A 16,851-nucleotide genomic window follows, 5' to 3' on the forward strand; every position below is an offset into this window, starting at 1 on the left:
CATAGGTTCGGGATATCACTCCCTGACCTGACGTGTAAGGTACATATGTGTCTTCCTGACAGACGTAGGAGCGTGGAGGTGGAGGCACTTCTACAGGTTTTGGGCGCGGGCTTGCCTTGCTCTTGCCTTGCTTGCCCTTAGGTTGCGAAACTTGCCTTGGAGCCAACTCCGCCAAGCGAAAAACTAGCCCACCAATGATGGATACACGTTGTTCTCGGCAGGAGCGGTCCGTTCCACGCCTGGGACTCGATGCCTGGAAATGGCCCAGATCGCTCTGGACGTCCCTCGGACTCCCTCCTCTCTGCCTTCCACCTCACTCGTCGCCCATTCGTCGCCCACTCTTTGCCCACTCTTCGCCTCCCGTGACCAGGACATGACTTTTTTAGGAATCATTGTCGCTTCAATTCTATGAAATACATGTTCTGTGAGCGAGCGGTTATTGTCGACGGCAGTGGTGCCTCAGTTGGCGCAAGAAATACGCGGCTACCTACCTGACCTACTTGTACTTCTATCAGACAAGGTCCCTTTCCCTTCTCTGCTTTGCTTCAACTTCTGGAAGCGTGGCCTCAAACTTCATTGTCAGTACTCCACCCACGTCACCGTCGTCTGTGCCGCCGTTTTCGATCAAGGCCTTATTGGCATAGAGAATCCTGGGCTGCGATACTGACTGAGCGGTCAGGAAACCACCGGTGATTTCTGCGACGTAAGTTCCAAACTTCTTGCTCTCTTTCACTTTGCACTTCATGGTGTACTCGACGTGCCCCATTAGAGCAGCGACACTATCAAATCGCCGGGAGCATGTGGGGCAACGAAACATTTTGATCCAGTGCACGTCGCGCATATGTTCCTCCAGCCCCTCCTTGGTCGGATAGCCGTGCTCTCTCACAATAACCCTACCATTGTCCCTCACACAGCTCGGAAACGGGCAGGTGTATGCCTTCAGGACAGGGTGGAAGAATGGATCAATCTGATAGTCTGCGTGGAAAGGATTCCAAAACTGTGTTTCGAGAATATTACGGTCCTTGCTGGCGTGATCCTCGCTGGTGCGATATTTGTAGAAACCGTCCCATGCGTTAGGAGTTGGAATTGGCTTTGCCGCTGGGTTGAGCGCTTCCGAGGCAGTCCCTTGAGACCACGCACCGGAAGCTTGGGAAGAACTCTCCTCGCCCCGTTCGTGCTCGAGGGCGCTGCGAATATGGGTGGCTGTCGCCTCGAGTGACATCGTCCGCATCTCTTTTGCGATGTCCATGGTCCGCTCCATATCCAGCATGGAATATGCCTCGGTCAAGGTATTGCGCCGTGGAAAGGGGTCAATCATATCTCGCTCTGGCTCTAACGCCTTATAGCCTCCCATTTTTGCTTCGTCATCGTCATCGTCCAGAAGAGCTACGCCGCCTGGCTCCTGGTCCTCATCTTCGTCCTCATCTGCGACCTCTTCTCCGGTCGCACTCCCCATCTGTCCCGCAGGGGGCGAGAACATACTCTTGTGGAATACATCCGGTGCGGTCATGATCTCCTTGATGATGTATTTGTGGTTGATACTGGCATGAAGCATCCATCGTGGGATTCCAGGGGCACCATCACGCTTGCACTCGTCGCGCTCGATGTGCGCAATCATGTGGGCGGCACGTATGAATTTCTTGCTGCAGCCAGGACAGTCGATGTCTTGGTCACCCGGGTGCATCTGTTCCAGTCATCGAAAAGTTAGTTCTCTCTGGCAAATTTGCGCTCCTGACCACATCGCAAGTTGCTCACCAAGACCCTGTGTCGCTTGCGACCGTCGAAGCTCCGGAACCCTTCGCCACAGAACTCGCAGACGATATGCACCGGCTTCTCGTCTCGGATCCTGACCCTGCCCTCCAAAAATGGCGCCATCATGGTCACCTTGTGCTCTGTCAAAGCCTGCCAGTCTGCACAGTCCACGTTGCATTTTTTGCAGTAGAAATGCTCAGGATCCTTCACCTTGTGCGCCTTCATTAGCGCTACACTAGGGAAGCGATGCTGGCAATCAGTGTAGGAGCAAGGCACACCTCGCTCCCCGCGAGGCATCTCGTCGTGGTCGGGCATGTCTTTGGATGGCGCGTTGGCCGGAGTGGAACAGAATCGAAGGGAGGGAGTGGTGTTTGTTCTCCGTCCAATCTCGGTTCAGACAGGATGTTTTGTTGTGTGTTCGTGCGGCCGATGCCGGTGTCGGTGCCAGTTATTGCTTAGACGAGGTAAAAGTGAAGTACGAAGTGAGACGTGCCTTTCAACCTTTCACTGTCGTCAATTTCGATACTTTCTTTGTGCGTGAATCATTGTGACCGGAGCGGCAACACCCAGCTCCTTCCACTGCATGGTCTCTTCCTGAAGTTGGTCGTTCTTTCCATAATAACCAACCTTACCTAAGGTACCTAGATAATGTAGGTAGGTACGCGACTGATTCCAGTGCCCTTCGAGCCATGAATGAAGGGCCTTCCACTTCCTACTGGACCATTCCAGAGACTTCCACCTACACCGACTTCCACTCTTTTCTCCTCTCACTGTTGGCAAAATACAAAGCTTTTCGTGTGATTTCACCACCATGGAAATCCCGTCTCCAGTCGCCACAACTTGCTCGATCGAGAAAGCCGATGCCAAAGAAAGCGTCCCAACTGCCTTTCGATGGAGCGCTCACATGATCCTGGCCCGCCTGTCACCCATTTCTGTACTCTTGCGTATCCTTCTCTACATCAACAAGTTAGCACCAAGTCCTTTCGCAAGTCCATCAGGAGCGCAAATCACCTCAGTGTTCTGCCTCTTACGCCTCCGCTTCGTATTCTGAGCCTGTGCTGCCTCCGCCAAGTTGCCGTACGTCCGAGTTCTCTCTAAGATCCGCTGTTGGCGCTCCCTCATGCATGGAGGACGGTCTGAGCGATCACGAAACTCCTGGGCGTTGAGCAAGTTTCCGCTGGGACTTCGGACGTGACTGCCGACTGGGATCTCGTCTGGATCGATGATCTCCTCCAACATGTTCTTCCGTCCATATGGGCTCGTTTCAGAGTGGCTGGATGCGGTGCATGTAGCATAATTGAGCGCAGTGGCTCGAAGGTTGAGTTCGTTACGTCTCATGTTCGCCGATTCAAGCCCTTGAGCCTTCTTGCTTGGTAGTGAGGGTAGACAGCCCATCTTGTCAGGTAGTGACCGGAGTCGAAGTCGGAGATTCGAGATACTTGTGCTATAAATGCTATGCCTACCTACCTATGAGTGAATGTATGATCTTTTCTTTTTGACACGGGATCAAGTCTTGTGTGAATGGATTGGGTTCAATGTGATTAGGATGCGCCTCACCAGGTGAAATTTGAAGCACACGAAATGCGCTTTGCATGTGACACTCTGTTCAATACCTAATAAGGTACGTGCGAAGTGAAGGAATGTGGGACTGCCGAGAGTGAGCCGCAATCCATACTTGCTGTGGACATTGGACAACAACGAAATCTATACTGCTGGCAGCATTAAATAACGAAAGCTTGAGATGCAGGCATGCCATCTCGCCACTTTGCAAACGATCCCATGGCTAAGGTATATCATTTTATCAGACTGAGCTGAAGTGCACGTAGAGCAGGGGCTAACCCGGTTGTTACACGCCCTGGGATCCATGTTGCTTACTGGCTCTCACGTGGAAATAGAAGGGCGCGCTGTTAAACACTGCTATATTTTGCGAATGTTGGTCAGCATACGCCTCGAATTTTTGCATGTCGATGCGGCACTGGGATCCAAGTCGTACGGAGTTGAACATTGGCGGTGCGTTTACCCATTTGATCGTGGCATTCCGCGATGGAACAGCATCCGGAAGAGTATGACGAGAGGAACGATAGGTACCTATGAATGGATCTGCTCAATTATTGGGAATGTGCAGGTGATGATATTTTTGATGTATACAAATCTTCAGCAGGCTTTACTGCTTCCATCCCTTAGAAGCGCGTGTATGGAAGCCACTACATGGCAATTGTCAGCATCATGTCATATAGCCACATCTCCTAGTAGGAGCACACGAGTTTCATTGTAGGTACTCACCTTTCCTCGCAGCGTAATCTTCACCCAATCGCCCTTCTCGTCCGTCTCCTTCTCCACCTTGGTCGAGAAGGAAATCGCACTCATGATACCGTCACCAAACTTCTCGTTCAATACCGCCTTGTATGCGTATCCATAGTTTTGCACAATCTCGAATAGTCTGTACATCAGAGGCTCCTTGGGAGGCATCTCCATCGATCTACCGCGGTCTGGGAGGTGTGCAATCTCCGTCTGAAGCAAAGTAGGCTCTGGAATTTCGAGGAGGGCAGCAAGCTTGGTGATATCCTCGGGCGAGGCGCAGGCTTGTCCATAAAAGATGGCGGCGGTCGAGACCTCCTCGCGGCCGATCGCTTGGGCGATGGTCTCAAAAGAGAGGTTCTTGGCCTTTTTCGCGGCAAACAGAAGGGAACTGTGGGATGGGAGTTTTGGTGCAAGATCCGCCTAGAGGTGATGGGTCAGCTTCGCTGTTCCCTAGGTGAGGAGGTACTCTCGAGAGTGGACGAGCAAATATCATACGGTCAAGACGGTGATCGGTGCACCGCTTGATGTTCCTTGTGCTGCCATGCTGTATGCGGTCTGGTGCTATGATCCTACGCTCAATAGATAGAATGGTCTTGTCGAGGCAATGGAGTTGGTGGAAATCAGTACACAGGAGGTAGGTAATGGTGATGATGATCCATCTAGCGGAGAGGCCACGGCTTCTATCTATTAATGTACCTACGTGTACCTGACCTCTAGTACTGTGAGAGGTACAGGTCCAGGTAGCTTACCTTTTCTACGCGGCGGTGATGCAATTGTCCTCCAGTTGCGAAAGAGGAGCTCCTATCATCATGACCCACGCTGACAGGGAGGCGGCCATGTGTGCGGATGAGGTGGTGGACCAGTCAAAAGACAGCCTCGTCTCCAGACGTCTCCACTTCTGCGTGCCGCTACAGCTGTCTCTCTCTCTGTTCTTTTTTGCTCGCCGCCCACAGTTGACAGATCAACGCGCATGCCAAACCCGAGGCAAACTCAGTTGTCAGCTCAGCATGCGCAGCACGCGCGTGGAGAGGAGAGCTCGATGCTCACCAGGAACTTTTTGGAATTGCAACACGGCTGCACGGGACCAAGACGCTTGGCGTACACCCACTCAGCGATGAACACTTCTCGCTCAGACTCGCTGTTGGTCGGAGATAGGGTTGGCTTCAAAGTCAAGGCGACGCTGTTTGATAACGGAGAGATAACAGGTCCAGCGGGAATACACTTTACGACTGCCATATGACCGACATGCGCGAGGGCCGAGGAGAAAGCAGCGGAAGAACAGAAGAAAAGACAGAGAACAAGAGCGGCTAGTAGGGTCAACCAGAGGGAGGGCTGGAGTCAGGAGAAAGCGCGCGCGCAGACAGAGAGTGGAAGAATAGGTAAGGAAAGAGTCAAAGCAACGAGAGATGAAGTGAGGGAGTGCACAACTGGCATTTCAAACATGCTCTGGCATATCAACAAACAGCCTCGCAACATCGGCTCTGTCCATGTTGGCCATGGTCCTCGCCACCCACTCGCTATACTTGCGCGTCTTCTGCCACCTCATACACCACACCTCTGCCATCCGATCGAGCTGTTCCTCGATCGAAGCTCGCGAACCGAGCGTGAACGTCGCCGTTTTGCTGCCTTGCAGATAGAACCGCACCCCGAGCCGGCCGCGCGGATGAAAGAGAAGGCGAAGGTCCCTCATATGGTTCCACTCGATATGGAGAGGAACATGCTGGCCGTGCTGGTGATCTTTGAAAGAGGCTAAACTGATGGTGACATCTCGCATCTCGTGTGCTCGAGCGAGACCAATGCTCTTCGTCCAGTTTCTGATTTGCTCCATGATATCGTCTTTCTCGTCGCTCTTCAGATATTCCGTCTGGATGTAGAAGCGATTGATGGAATAGTACAGTGCAAGGCTTTCTCTCCGCAATTGCTTGCAGGTTGCCGGTAGGCCGCACACATGTAGAGGACCGGACTTGTCGCCTTCAGGTACGGGCGCGGCCCTCAGCCTGCCTAATGAGAGTTTGCTTCTGACATCGGGTTCGAGATATACGGTGTCGGCCCCGTCGTAGCCTTCTTGCAGGGCGTACTCATATATCATGATTCGTAGTTCTGCCGGAAGGCGGCCTATGATGGAGGAGTCCATATCACTACTGCGGTTCGTGCAAGATGACTTTCGAATATAGGTAGGTTGATCACGATGGCTAGAATGACCATTTACATGCAGGATGCGCGTGGTTGTTCCATGGACGCCATATATGGCAATATCAACAGGTGAAACAAGGTCTCAGCTGGCACACAGCTGGAGGTAGGACTAGCAGACCTGTAGTCTGCCACAGAACCGAGGAAGAAGCGCTGTCCAAAAAAAAGGATATTTCAGATGAGGTTTGGTCTGTCATCGCATAGAATAACATATCAAAAGAGAGTCACTTTCACTTTGCACGAGAGAAAATGGTTGAAAGAGCTCATCTCATGCAGGGACGTCCGATCGAGGAGCGAGCCGATCTTTCTCCCCTTCCTCCTGGCACATGTCACGATCATCGCACATGGTGTTCCATGTTCCATGTACCACCGGTGGTACCTCTACCTCGTAGCTCATCATTGGTAGTGCTGCTGCGGTACAGAGTGTGAGAGGATACATATAAGTACACAGGTAGGTTGTACTAGACGGACGAATGGTACAGCGGCAACACGAGGGGCAGTGTCTTGACTGTCTTCCAATTCCCAAACTTACCCAGAATGCTTCCAGCAACCAGTGCTTCTCTTCTGATCGTTGCGGGGATGTCGATCATGCAGGGTGCCGTCTTGCAAGGCTGATCAGTCCCAACCTGTCGGGCGATCTCATCTATTTCAAACTTCTCGCGCGAAAACGTCCTCCTGGATAGCATGGTACGAACATGGACGATGGAAGGACTCGACATTATACATTCTTCAATACCATATCCGATCCCAGCTGGTATAATTGAGAAGACCATGATGTTCAAACCTCAATCGTCCTCCCCTCCTTCGAAGACTGCTTGGCCAGCTCAATAATCTGCAGGACATCTCTCGCATCTTCAGCTGTGACAGGCACTTCGCCCTCTCCTCGAATCGCCTTTGCAAAGATACGGTAGTACTCGACATACGTGGCTGGCAGCACTGTAGGATAACGCTCCACGACGGGCGCAGCCTGTTCCTTTCCTACAGTGACGAGTGTGCCATAATGCGATTCGGGATCCACGCCGTAGTCCTCCTGACCAGGACCGATATTCTCATGGCGAAGTTGGTCTTCTTGCCGATCAAAATGAAACTGTTGTTGGTATGTAGTTGTCAGTGGAATAATTCTGCAGGACTGGTGCCTACCTTCCTCGAACGCACGAGAGACTGCAGCTCACTCACCTTCTTGAAGCTGCCCTTGGTTCCTCTCACCCAGAAGCGAAGCTGCTCTGCCTCTGGACTCACTACACCAGCTTTCACTGTCACAAGGAGTGGTCCATCATAGTGCAGCAAAACGTTCATCGAGTCTGGAGGACCTCCTACCACGCCTCTCCTTTGGTTACCCACAAATGCAGTCACTTTCTTCGGCATGCCGAATTGGACGTAGACCTGGTCAATCAGATGAGTTCCCAAGCCATATATCGTTCCGTGTGCCGGTTTGTCCTCACTCTTCCAGCTCTCGGGAGGAGGATCCGGGCTGTGGCTATCGAAATGGGTCTCGAACTCTGCTATGTCTCCCAGCAAGCCATCCGCAAGAATCTTTCTCAAGGTAAGAAAATCGGAATCCCATCTTCTATTCTGGTATACCGCGAGCTTCTTGCCGGTCTTCTTCGACAACTCTGCTAGTTCCGCGGCCTCCTCCGGCGTTGGCACGAAGGGCTTCTCGACAACAACGTGCTTTCCAGCCTCCAGAGACCTTTTGGCCAATTCAAAGTGCGACTCTGGTGGCGTGGTCACAATCACCACATCGACGGCTGGGTCTGCGTAGACATCGTCAGCCGACCTCCAGCTCTTGATCCCTGGATGTGCTTGCGAGGCGTCATCGCCTGGCTTGGGCCTGATACAGCATCAGAGTGCGTCTATATGACCATGGAGGAGCGTACGCATGGCCGGGCATGTGCAGATATACTCACGTTCTCTGTACCACGCCATACAACGTGAAGTCTTCTGGAAGTGCCTGAATGAAAGGGATGTGGAAGACTTTCGCAGATAGGCCGAAGCCCACCACAGCGACGTTGGATGGCTTGTTTGTCATGTTTTCAATGCACAGACGCTGAGTCTTTTCTACAGGCCGGGTAGGTAGTACATGTACTGTCTCTTGTAAAACGTCGTGATATGCCTCTTTTCACAGAACGTTGGCCGTGCGGCTGTGTCTTATCATTGCACACATTTGTAGGTGGTATGGCGGGGCACTTGACCCTGTGGAGCCGCCTCGCGTGGACTTTGTCCCGATGCATCATCCCACAGACAGATACATTGGCCCCCTTCTCATCATCTCATGGACAACGATATCCACTATGATATGGCAGTGTTGCGCCTTGACATACCTCGCGGATCCTTTCGCCCGATCACGGCCTCGAGTGCCTGGGTCAGTGCCTTCACATCATATCGGCCACCCTTTCCGTTCTCGTCAGATCGACCATAAACGCGCATTGTCTCAATGCCGATCTTGTTGAAGGCACTCTTATCCACAACTGGAGATGTTGGGCCGTCTAGGTGAATGACGTGTGTCACGTACTGCCAGTAATCGTGCGGTTGGGCGTGAGGTCGGGCCTGTGAAGTGGTGCATGCATGGACAATGGTAGCAACAAAGTCCATGGCTGAGAATGGATTGCTGGGTGGTCCTGTTTCACGATCGAGCGTGCCATTCAGTATCAGGATTTTGGTCCGAATGACAGGCGACGAGATTGCAGCTCCGACACCCTTGAGAACCAGCGAAGGCACCAAAGACGTGAAGAGAGAGCCGATACTGTAGATGATGCACGACGAGTTCTTGATCGCTTCCAGAACACGGGGATTGGCGGGAATTGTGATCTCTTGGCCATACGGGTTGATGTAGAATAATCGTTCGATGCGAGCGGGAAGCTTTTCCTCGCCTTCCTTGGAGAATGCAATCGCCGGCTTTCGTAGTTCTGGGTGTGTGCCCGGCATGTTGGCATCTTCCACTTTGTCGTGCTCCTCGGTTTCGGCCTGCAGCAGCTGTGTAGGCGACACGGGAATGTGAGTAACCGAAGCTGCAGGAGCACTGGGATGGCTAATGTTGTTCTGTCCGGTGATCACAGTGCCATCTGCCAGTTTCGCGGCGATATGGTGGGCGAAGTTCGTGTTGAGCACTGGCAGGATGGAAACGGCGGCCGGGATCCCGCAGATGCTAGAGACAAGGTATACCGCAGATTCGAAGCTCCCGGTGAACAGACGAGCACTGGCGATGATGTTAGCGACTCTGTGACCATTACATGTATCTGACCCGTCCACGAACGTCGAATCGCGTACCCGGTGAGAAAGAGATTCCCAATGGCGGCACCAGAGAAGTCAAATCTGCTGGTAGGTCGCAGTCGCTTCACGATTTCCAGATTCATGGAGTTGAGAAAGCTGCGAATGAGTTCTTTCTTGGGCGATGAAATGCCCAGCCATAACGGGTGCGTTGCTTCCACAATCTCGAGCCATTCTGCTCGGCTCTGTGCATACGTCTTCGGCAGACGATAGTTGAAGAACGACTTGATGGCCTTGGCTTCGTCGCCCTCGTCAGGGATCAGCCGGACGAGTCGCGAGCGGACATCACCAATTCCTGTTCAATCGAGTGAGCCGGTCGTTCGGTCTGTTGGATGTGCGGGCGATGAGTTGGTGAGGTGGTGGTGGTGGTGTGTTGTGCACCTACCTGGACCGCCGAAGACGCGGATGATCTCGCTGGAGGAGCCTCCATTGTCGGAAATGGGAATGACATAGCTCAAGGCAGCGTTGTTGGCCTCGCGTATGTCATTGAACACGTCGACGAGGTTGTTGGCAGCACTTCCGCCGGAGAAGACCACGATGCCACCTCGTGTTGTCGCTGCAAGAGCCGGCGATATGGATCGCGATGCTGAAGGCTCGAGTCGCATTGCAAAGTCGTGGGCCTGCATGGTTTCTCGCGACACAAATTACCCAGTCCGTCAGCGTCGTGCTGTTAGACGGCGCGTACTGGGCAGCCAGGCATGCAGTCGGGTGTGCACCGAAGTTGGGAAGTCAGGTTAGACATTCAATCATGTTCTGAAGTGAAACGGAGTTGCCGTTTGCGAGTAAGCCACCGCTAGGTGTGGCCGTTCGTGGCAGTATACTACCTAGGTGTGTACAGTACAGTTTCAAGAAGGCATCATCTTTCACGGCAATGCCACCATTTCTTCAAGACTGCCTTGCCATTACACCTCACTCATGAATATCATAGAAGCGAGGGATATGCTGCAGTCATCATGCTTGACGGCCCACAGCAATGCGAACGCTCCGCCCTTTTCGGTGCCTCCTTCTGTACTGCTTGAAGTCATATAACACTCATACGCCAACCTGCTCTCCCCATTATGGAGTCACATGCCCGCCGAGAGACGGACTGTCTTATGCCGCAGCTCCACGTTGTTCCGTTGTTGCGACCGAGCCAGCTTGGTGCTTTTGAAAGTCGGAGCCCAGGTTTTGTCCTTCTCGCTCCGCTCGCCGCTTTCGCTTCTCGATCAGTCTCTGTCTCGCGTCGCCCAAATATCGCATTTGCTTGTCGTCCACGCCTTGCAGCCAGTATCCGAATGATGCTCCGAGACCTCCATAGATGGGGTAGATAAGCCAGTTTTCGCGCTGGAAGAAGGGGCGCATCTCGATTCCGAGTTGCCAGAATCTTACGGCGAGGCCTGTTCTCCGTTGTTAGCATCAATCATCGCAGCCTGCCTAATAGACTAAAGCTGGGCACAGTTTTGGACGTACCGAAGCCTGACCAGAACAGGATCTTGTTGACCATGATGGCGGATGTGCTGTGGTTGGATTGGAGGTGGAGCGGCAGTGGGGAGTCGTCGAGGGCAAAAAGTGGGAGCCTGCCCGATGGTGTAGGTATATATATGTGAAGACTTGGACGTGTCGCGTGCGAGTAAGTCCAGCAGGTCAAACCTGGGTGATAAAAGGATTGGTCTAGCTCTCTTTCAGGTCTCTCTCTCTTCTCATGATGCAGCCATGTTTGAAGCTTTGATGCAGCGGCACGCCGGCACCTTCCGCCCCCGGAATACGCGACACCTACCTCTTACACGATCCTCTGAAGCATCAACTTCTTGGTAACAACATCTTGAGAGTCAAGGCTGGCGGAACATGGCCACCGACATCGTCATGTCTGGCACAGGCGAGTTCGAGTTGCCGCCGCGCAAGAAGCCAAAAACATCCGAACTGCCCCTTTCTGGCGCACAGCACTCCGCCATTGATGGCATGCTCCACACCTTCAAGAAGAAGGGCGAATTCGATGCATTACGAAAAAAGGCCTTCCAACAGTACAACGAAAGTGCCAATCGCGGCATGTTTGAGAATGCCCTGCGAACCTTCACCACCACCGAAATCGAACGCGATTCTCTCAAGTACCTCAGACCGGATCGGCGCATCGCGGCACCACTGCTCGAGGGAGCCGCTTCGCGTGCTGAAGTCTACGCAAAGACCGAGCAGGATATCAACGCCTACATTGACCAGTTCATGGCGACTGCTGAGCGTGCGCTACGGGACATTCGGCGCACAGAAATTGGAGATGAAGCTGCCGAGGAGGAGGCTCGCAAGGGCAGCAAGAGCGACGAGGCATATGCAGAAGAAGCGGAGCAAAGGAAGCGTGATCGCGCTGCGAAGCACAAGGAAGAGGAGAAGGCGCGGCGAAAGAAGGAGGCCCGGGAAAAGAAGGCCAAGGAACTTGAGATGCTGAAAAAGAAGCAGGAAGCGCTGCAGAAGGAGACGGAGCGCCTGCAGAGAGATCAGAAACGCCGTGCCGAACGGGAAGCTTGGAAGGCGGCCGAGAAGGAGCGTGAGAAGGAACGAATTAGGCTATTCAACGAGGAGCGCGAGAAAGCAAAGAAAGAAGCCGAGGAGCGCGAACGAACAATAAAAGAAGAGCGCGATCGTCGACAAAAAGAACGCGCCGAACGCGAACAGAAGCGGTTGGAAGCTGAAGCGTTAGAAGCACTTCTCAAGGAGGGCGAGAGGATGGCCGAGAGGGCGAAACGTCCGGAGCTGGAAAGGAGCGAAAGCATGGAACCTCCGTCACGCCTCAGGCAGTTCTCTGGTGCAAAGAACGATAGATCAAAGGATGATAACCGCTCACAACCTTTACTGCCTACTTCTCTGACTTTGAAAAAGGTTGACAAGTCGGAATCGTCCAAGGCTCCTCCCTCGGCGCCAACGGGACCTAGACGCGATCGCGAGCCACCAGTCAGGGAGAGGGAACGCGAGAGGGACCGGGAGAGGGACCGGGAGAGGGATCGGGAGGGAGACAGGGACAAGGGGAGAGATAGGGATCGGGAGAAGGAAAGAGAGAGGATGGCGTCTCGAGCACGTCCTGCTCGCGCCAGATCGCCGTCGCCCGCCCGCTCGGCACGACGACGCGAGCCCACGCCTGATGACCGCCACTCACGCCTTGATCCTCGGGACCGGCGGCAATCTCTCTACCGCGACATTAGTGCTGAGCGGGAAGCATGGAAGGCTCGTCAACGTCCCAGAGATGATCGCGACAGAGACCGCGAAAGAGGGCGCGACAAGGACAGGGAACGAGTACGGCCGAGGAAGCGCGAGGACGAGCGCGATGAAGGGGAAGTCGTAGAGCGATCCGCGCGAAGCAGAACTCCTCGTAGAGTTCTGAACATATACCGACCAGGTCGCAGAGACAGTCGAAGTCCGCCGCGTCGAAGGGAGAGGTCACGCACGCGGTCTCCTGTGAGACGCCGCGACCGCTCGAGAGATAGATCGAGAGACCGCCGACGCGACGATCGCAGTCGTAGTCCGATTGGCATTGACCGCTATATTCCAGGCGGTCCAGCGGCGCGCAGAGCTCGTGAAGAGGAAGACAAGAAGACCGAGAAGCCACGCTCTCGCTCGGCCCCACGGCGTAAAGAGCGCTCGAGGTCGCGGTCACTGCCACGGCGACGTGCTCGAGAAGACGACGGCAAAGCAAGTCCCAGAGATCGGGAGCGAGAGATCGAAGCTGATAAAGACCGATTGGCATCCATCATACGCGATGAGCGCGATATGCCTCGTCGTCGGACACGATATGATGACCGAGAACGCGAACGCGATCGAGATCGAGGAGGTGACATTGATCGCTACATTCCAGGCGGCAAGCGTGTACGGCCTGGAGAAGAGTCTCCGCGAAGACAAACCGAAACAAGTCGAAGCAGAGATGGCGAGCAGAGTCGCGATCGAATCCGAGAAAAAAGTCGTGAGCGTGAGAGAGATCGTGGTGCCCGTCCGGGTAGCAGAGAACGTGCGGGTAGCAAGGAGCGTAGGCCCAGCAAGGCTGGCTCAACAAGTGAAGCACCAGCGGACAAGGAAACGGCACCGAGCTAGATCATTTGGCACGATCTCACGAAGACGTCTTGTCGAGCAAGTCTCAACGTTAGTAGGTATTTCAGTGCCAGAAGAATACACGACGCGCATACATGGGTAGAATCAGCTGAAGATAGATCTATTGGCGCATCCATAGAGCGGAATCTGAAATCCTCAATACATACTTCGCTTGCTTGCTTGCTTTGCCCGGCCCTTGCTGGTCAGTCATCGTGGATATCATGTTCTGCTGAAACCAGAACCCCGAACGCCCTGTAGTCTGTACACAACCTCGAACGGGTTCACTCATCTAGAACAACCATCCCTTCCTCTTCCTCTCATCAGTCTGGGTCCCCCTCTGACTACTCCTCTTCTCCCGCGCCTCCAGTTGTCTCAAGCCCTCCATCTCCTTCAGCACATGCTCCAGCAACTCTTTACGTCTCACCACATCCAGATGTCTTCGAATTTTGGGATCTTCTCTCGCGAACCGCTCAACCGTACTCTCATCTAGATCTCGACCCCACTTTTCCAGAATACGGGGAAACTGGTAATAGAATTTCGACAAGAGTTCCGCGTCGAGGAAGAGATCAGCTGTAGATGTGAGTTTCTCGGCGACGGCATCGAGGAAGACTTCGGGACAGTAGTATTTGTTGCTGGCTTGAGCGCATTGGCGACTCTTGATGGCCATTAAGCGCATGCGAAGGATGTCGGAACGGTCGCGGAGGAACAGGGCTTCTTTGCCCTTTTCCAGGAGTGCTGATGAGAAACCTCCCGCACCTCCGACCCCATTGCCTTCGAGGATTGTCTCCCCTTTTCGTACCCGATCGATGAAGGCGAGAACGTCTTTGGCTTTCCTTCGGCTGCCAATCTGGTCTTCTACACTCTTCAGTGCGCTTTCGCATGACTGTAGTTCGTCTTTGAGGACTTTCGAGATGTTTTCGCGGCCTTGCTTCCATTCCTGGTCAGAGACTTCGACTCGGTATTTATATGGCTTGACGCAGATTTCCAACTCGTCCGATGTGTCGTAGGCGAGATCTTTGAGTATGTTTTCCGATGCTGCTGTGATGGCTTGCACGGCGAAAGGATGTGATGCAAATGGTGTGCTGTAGATGAGACCTTGCACGGCGCTGTGGAGAGCTTGTGCTGTTACGGTCGTTGCCAATCGTCCGATACCAAGCTTGGTCAAGGTCGATGTCGAAGCATCGAGTTTGAGATGCCAAAGCGGATTTTCAGGATCTGCTTTGGGCAGGCTCTGGAGTGGTTCCTGTATCGATTCGGAACTCTGATCGACGGGTCTAAGGTCGTCCACTGGTCTGTTCCAGTACCGTTGAGCGAGCAGGTTCAACACTTGTTGGTCAAGCTCGCGCTTAACGATATCCCGGACCTGTTGTCGTCCAAATTGCTCTGATACCTTTTTGAATTCGTGTTTGAAAGCATCGAGCGATTCCGCAAGGTAGCTCTCTGCGCTCAGTGTTCGCTCATTGTATTGCACCTTGAACTCATACAATGCCTCTGCAAGTTCGTGGTGGATGGCCTCACTCGTGGACTTGAGTGACGCAGACATGGTGCTCTCCAACACATGCATCAGTTTCTTTCGGAGTGCTGGTGTGCCAACAGTGACATTGGCCTTTGACTCGGGGCCGTATGTTTCGGGATGCGCGCTGAAGAAGGCCGACTCGTTCTTCGTAATCAGACTTGTGATGTTCTGCGCGCCTCGAGAAAACAGGGATCTCGATTCTTGAGGCACCTTACACACGACACCGACGTATCCCAATCGAAGGGGGTAATTCTTGTCTGACAAGATCTGGGCGCCCCTCACAGGATCGACCAGGTCCATTTTGGTCACAACACCGATTGTTCGCTCGCCTCTGGGGTCTGCTCGACGTGCTGCTCGAAGTGCGGTCGAGTTCGCAAGATCGACGTCCGCAGCTGAGATGGCGAGAATGATGTTCGGAGGTTGAATGTATTTGTCGCAGAGATCTTGTATCCGCGTGCGAAGCTCTGTGGGCTGATCGAAGGCCTCGACTTGTATGTATCCAGGAAGGTCGATCAGAGACAGGTCGGGGACGTTGGGCGAGTATATCCGTAGCTGAATTGGGTCATCTGAAACGCAGTCCTTTTCAGGTACAGCCAAGTTCAAGTCCAGCAGAGTCTTCTGAATCTGGCTGAAGTCGGTCATTCTGCCGAGACCAAGAGCGGGAAACTCGCCATACTCTGCTGCTACGTTCGGCGTGTTGACGAGAGTGAGCTCGATGGGTCGTCTGGTCACCATGTTTGAGCCTTTGGGGAGAAACTCATGGCCTACTATGGCCTCCAGCACTGAACTCTTCCCTGACGACTGTGAGCCGACCACGACGATGGATGGGAGGGTCATGGTCTCTGACTGCCCGACAGTCTGCAGAAGCGATCGTATCTCGATCATTTTCCTCGTGAGCAGCATCATCTGGTCGTCCCTCGCCGCTTCATCTCGTGCCCTGTCGTCCTCTTCCCCATCGGAATCCAGTGCGAATGCAGCAGCAGTAGCAGCGCCCGCTCCCGCAGCGCCCACTCTACTCTGCTGTGGCTCATTCGGTCCACGGCCACGGCCACCACCACCTTCCCCGCCCTCTTCACGGTCAGCCCGCCCCTCGTAGATATCCTTCATCCACTGCGGCATTTGTATCGCTTTCGCATCTTCTTTCGTCCTTTCAGCGCCTTTGCTGACCTGCGCAAACACATCTCCCAGTCCTCCCAGGACACCATTCACAGCGCCCACTGTAGCATCCTTCGCTCTGCCAAACAGATCCACCGCATAGGCTCCTGCCTGTGCCGTCTGATATTGAACGTATGCGAGGCCACCAGCAATCGTCAGGCCCATCATGGCCGGTATGCGCACCAGTTTGACGAACAGTTTCGGTATGACGCGCGCGAACGAAGCGTGACGGACTGCAGGGAGGTTGTGCATGGCATTTGCGCCCGCAGGCCATATTTTGCGCTGTGTCCATCTTCGTAGAGGGCTGTGGGATCCAGACAAGGCGGAGTGGGTGGTTGATCGTGTGGCAGGCAGTAGGCAGCGGGCGGTGGCTAGAATGGGACGAGGTGGTGGTGTTCGCGCGAGGGCTGTCTTGGTGGGCAAGGAGAGCCGCGAGGACAGCAGCCTCGAAGTCATCGTGCGGGCATCTGTGGCAGGTGGAGGAATGTGCAGAGCGCCGACTAAGACTTGTCCCTCGAGAGTCGAAGTGAAGAGATGTGTTTTTCTCCCAGGCGGTGTAAAGCACTGTAAGGTACTGTTACTCAGGTACTGTAGACTGTAGTTGTCGATAATCGCGATGCTCT

At 53.8% G+C, this 16,851-nt stretch overlaps 8 protein-coding genes across 8 annotated transcripts; 1 reads left to right on the forward strand and 7 right to left on the reverse strand.

Moving 5' to 3' along the window:
* Positions 1 to 511: 511 nt before the first annotated feature.
* SEPMUDRAFT_37969 (uncharacterized protein) lies at positions 512 to 3,090 on the reverse strand (the record flags this gene model as incomplete). The annotated part of the gene is made up of 4 exons (XM_016908690.1): positions 512 to 1,157; positions 1,221 to 1,684; positions 1,756 to 2,139; positions 2,764 to 3,090. 4 exons carry the CDS (start codon positions 3,088 to 3,090, stop codon positions 512 to 514), a joined length of 1,821 nt encoding a protein of 606 aa, XP_016763032.1.
* A 736-nt stretch (positions 3,091 to 3,826) lies between these two features.
* Positions 3,827 to 4,687, reverse strand: SEPMUDRAFT_146938 (cyanate hydratase). Its single transcript, XM_016903975.1, has 3 exons — positions 4,549 to 4,687; positions 4,036 to 4,473; positions 3,827 to 3,956 (listed from the first exon to the last, which is right to left on the reverse strand). The coding sequence occupies exons 1-3, from the start codon at positions 4,594 to 4,596 to the stop codon at positions 3,933 to 3,935; spliced, it is 510 nt and encodes a 169-aa protein (XP_016763033.1). The 5' UTR covers positions 4,597 to 4,687; the 3' UTR covers positions 3,827 to 3,932.
* Positions 4,688 to 5,488: 801 nt separating this feature from the next.
* SEPMUDRAFT_114047 (uncharacterized protein) lies at positions 5,489 to 6,929 on the reverse strand (the record flags this gene model as incomplete). The annotated part of the gene is made up of 2 exons (XM_016901071.1): positions 5,489 to 6,168; positions 6,776 to 6,929. 2 exons carry the CDS (start codon positions 6,927 to 6,929, stop codon positions 5,489 to 5,491), a joined length of 834 nt encoding a protein of 277 aa, XP_016763034.1.
* A 27-nt stretch (positions 6,930 to 6,956) lies between these two features.
* On the reverse strand, positions 6,957 to 10,144 carry SEPMUDRAFT_146939 (UPF0052-domain-containing protein). Its single transcript, XM_016903976.1, has 5 exons — positions 9,896 to 10,144; positions 9,511 to 9,805; positions 8,151 to 9,439; positions 7,420 to 8,074; positions 6,957 to 7,330 (listed from the first exon to the last, which is right to left on the reverse strand). The coding sequence occupies exons 1-3, from the start codon at positions 10,134 to 10,136 to the stop codon at positions 8,533 to 8,535; spliced, it is 1,443 nt and encodes a 480-aa protein (XP_016763035.1). The 5' UTR covers positions 10,137 to 10,144; the 3' UTR covers positions 6,957 to 7,330; positions 7,420 to 8,074; positions 8,151 to 8,532.
* On the reverse strand, positions 7,022 to 8,272 carry SEPMUDRAFT_38721 (NAD(P)-binding protein; the record flags this gene model as incomplete). The annotated part of the gene is made up of 3 exons (XM_016908715.1): positions 7,022 to 7,330; positions 7,420 to 8,074; positions 8,151 to 8,272. 3 exons carry the CDS (start codon positions 8,270 to 8,272, stop codon positions 7,022 to 7,024), a joined length of 1,086 nt encoding a protein of 361 aa, XP_016763036.1.
* A 116-nt stretch (positions 10,145 to 10,260) lies between the features above and the next one.
* SEPMUDRAFT_146940 (uncharacterized protein) lies at positions 10,261 to 11,157 on the reverse strand. The gene is made up of 2 exons (XM_016903977.1): positions 10,960 to 11,157; positions 10,261 to 10,886 (listed from the first exon to the last, which is right to left on the reverse strand). Exons 1-2 carry the CDS (start codon positions 10,991 to 10,993, stop codon positions 10,603 to 10,605), a joined length of 318 nt encoding a protein of 105 aa, XP_016763037.1. The 5' UTR covers positions 10,994 to 11,157; the 3' UTR covers positions 10,261 to 10,602.
* Positions 11,158 to 11,337: 180 nt separating this feature from the next.
* On the forward strand, positions 11,338 to 13,657 carry SEPMUDRAFT_146942 (uncharacterized protein). Its single transcript, XM_016903978.1, has one exon. It carries the CDS (start codon positions 11,353 to 11,355, stop codon positions 13,558 to 13,560), a length of 2,208 nt encoding a protein of 735 aa, XP_016763038.1. The 5' UTR covers positions 11,338 to 11,352; the 3' UTR covers positions 13,561 to 13,657.
* Positions 13,657 to 16,771, reverse strand: SEPMUDRAFT_146943 (mitochondrial dynamin GTPase). Its single transcript, XM_016903979.1, has one exon. It carries the CDS (start codon positions 16,682 to 16,684, stop codon positions 13,847 to 13,849), a length of 2,838 nt encoding a protein of 945 aa, XP_016763039.1. The 5' UTR covers positions 16,685 to 16,771; the 3' UTR covers positions 13,657 to 13,846.
* Positions 16,772 to 16,851: the final 80 nt, after the last annotated feature.

This window comes from Sphaerulina musiva (assembly GCF_000320565.1).
Source record: "Sphaerulina musiva SO2202 unplaced genomic scaffold SEPMUscaffold_2, whole genome shotgun sequence".
Taxonomy (NCBI): Eukaryota; Fungi; Ascomycota; class Dothideomycetes; order Mycosphaerellales; family Mycosphaerellaceae; genus Sphaerulina; species Sphaerulina musiva.

Coding starts and splice junctions, on each gene's coding strand:
- SEPMUDRAFT_146938 (XM_016903975.1), bottom strand. CDS start 4,596: ATGGCAGCACAAGGAACATCAAGCGGTGCACCGATCACCGTCTTGACC. Junction 4,474..4,548: donor CACCGATCACCGTCTTGACC/GTATGATATTTG, acceptor CATCACCTCTAG/GCGGATCTTGCACCAAAACT. Junction 3,957..4,035: donor AGATTACGCTGCGAGGAAAG/GTGAGTACCTAC, acceptor ATTGCCATGTAG/TGGCTTCCATACACGCGCTT.
- SEPMUDRAFT_146939 (XM_016903976.1), bottom strand. CDS start 10,136: ATGCAGGCCCACGACTTTGCAATGCGACTCGAGCCTTCAGCATCGCGA. Junction 9,806..9,895: donor CCGCGTCTTCGGCGGTCCAG/GTAGGTGCACAA, acceptor TCGATTGAACAG/GAATTGGTGATGTCCGCTCG. Junction 9,440..9,510: donor GGGAATCTCTTTCTCACCGG/GTACGCGATTCG, acceptor CATCATCGCCAG/TGCTCGTCTGTTCACCGGGA.
- SEPMUDRAFT_146940 (XM_016903977.1), bottom strand. CDS start 10,993: ATGGTCAACAAGATCCTGTTCTGGTCAGGCTTCG. Junction 10,887..10,959: donor CCTGTTCTGGTCAGGCTTCG/GTACGTCCAAAA, acceptor AACGGAGAACAG/GCCTCGCCGTAAGATTCTGG.
- SEPMUDRAFT_146942 (XM_016903978.1), top strand. CDS start 11,353: ATGTCTGGCACAGGCGAGTTCGAGTTGCCGCCGCGCAAGAAGCCAAAA.
- SEPMUDRAFT_146943 (XM_016903979.1), bottom strand. CDS start 16,684: ATGACTTCGAGGCTGCTGTCCTCGCGGCTCTCCTTGCCCACCAAGACA.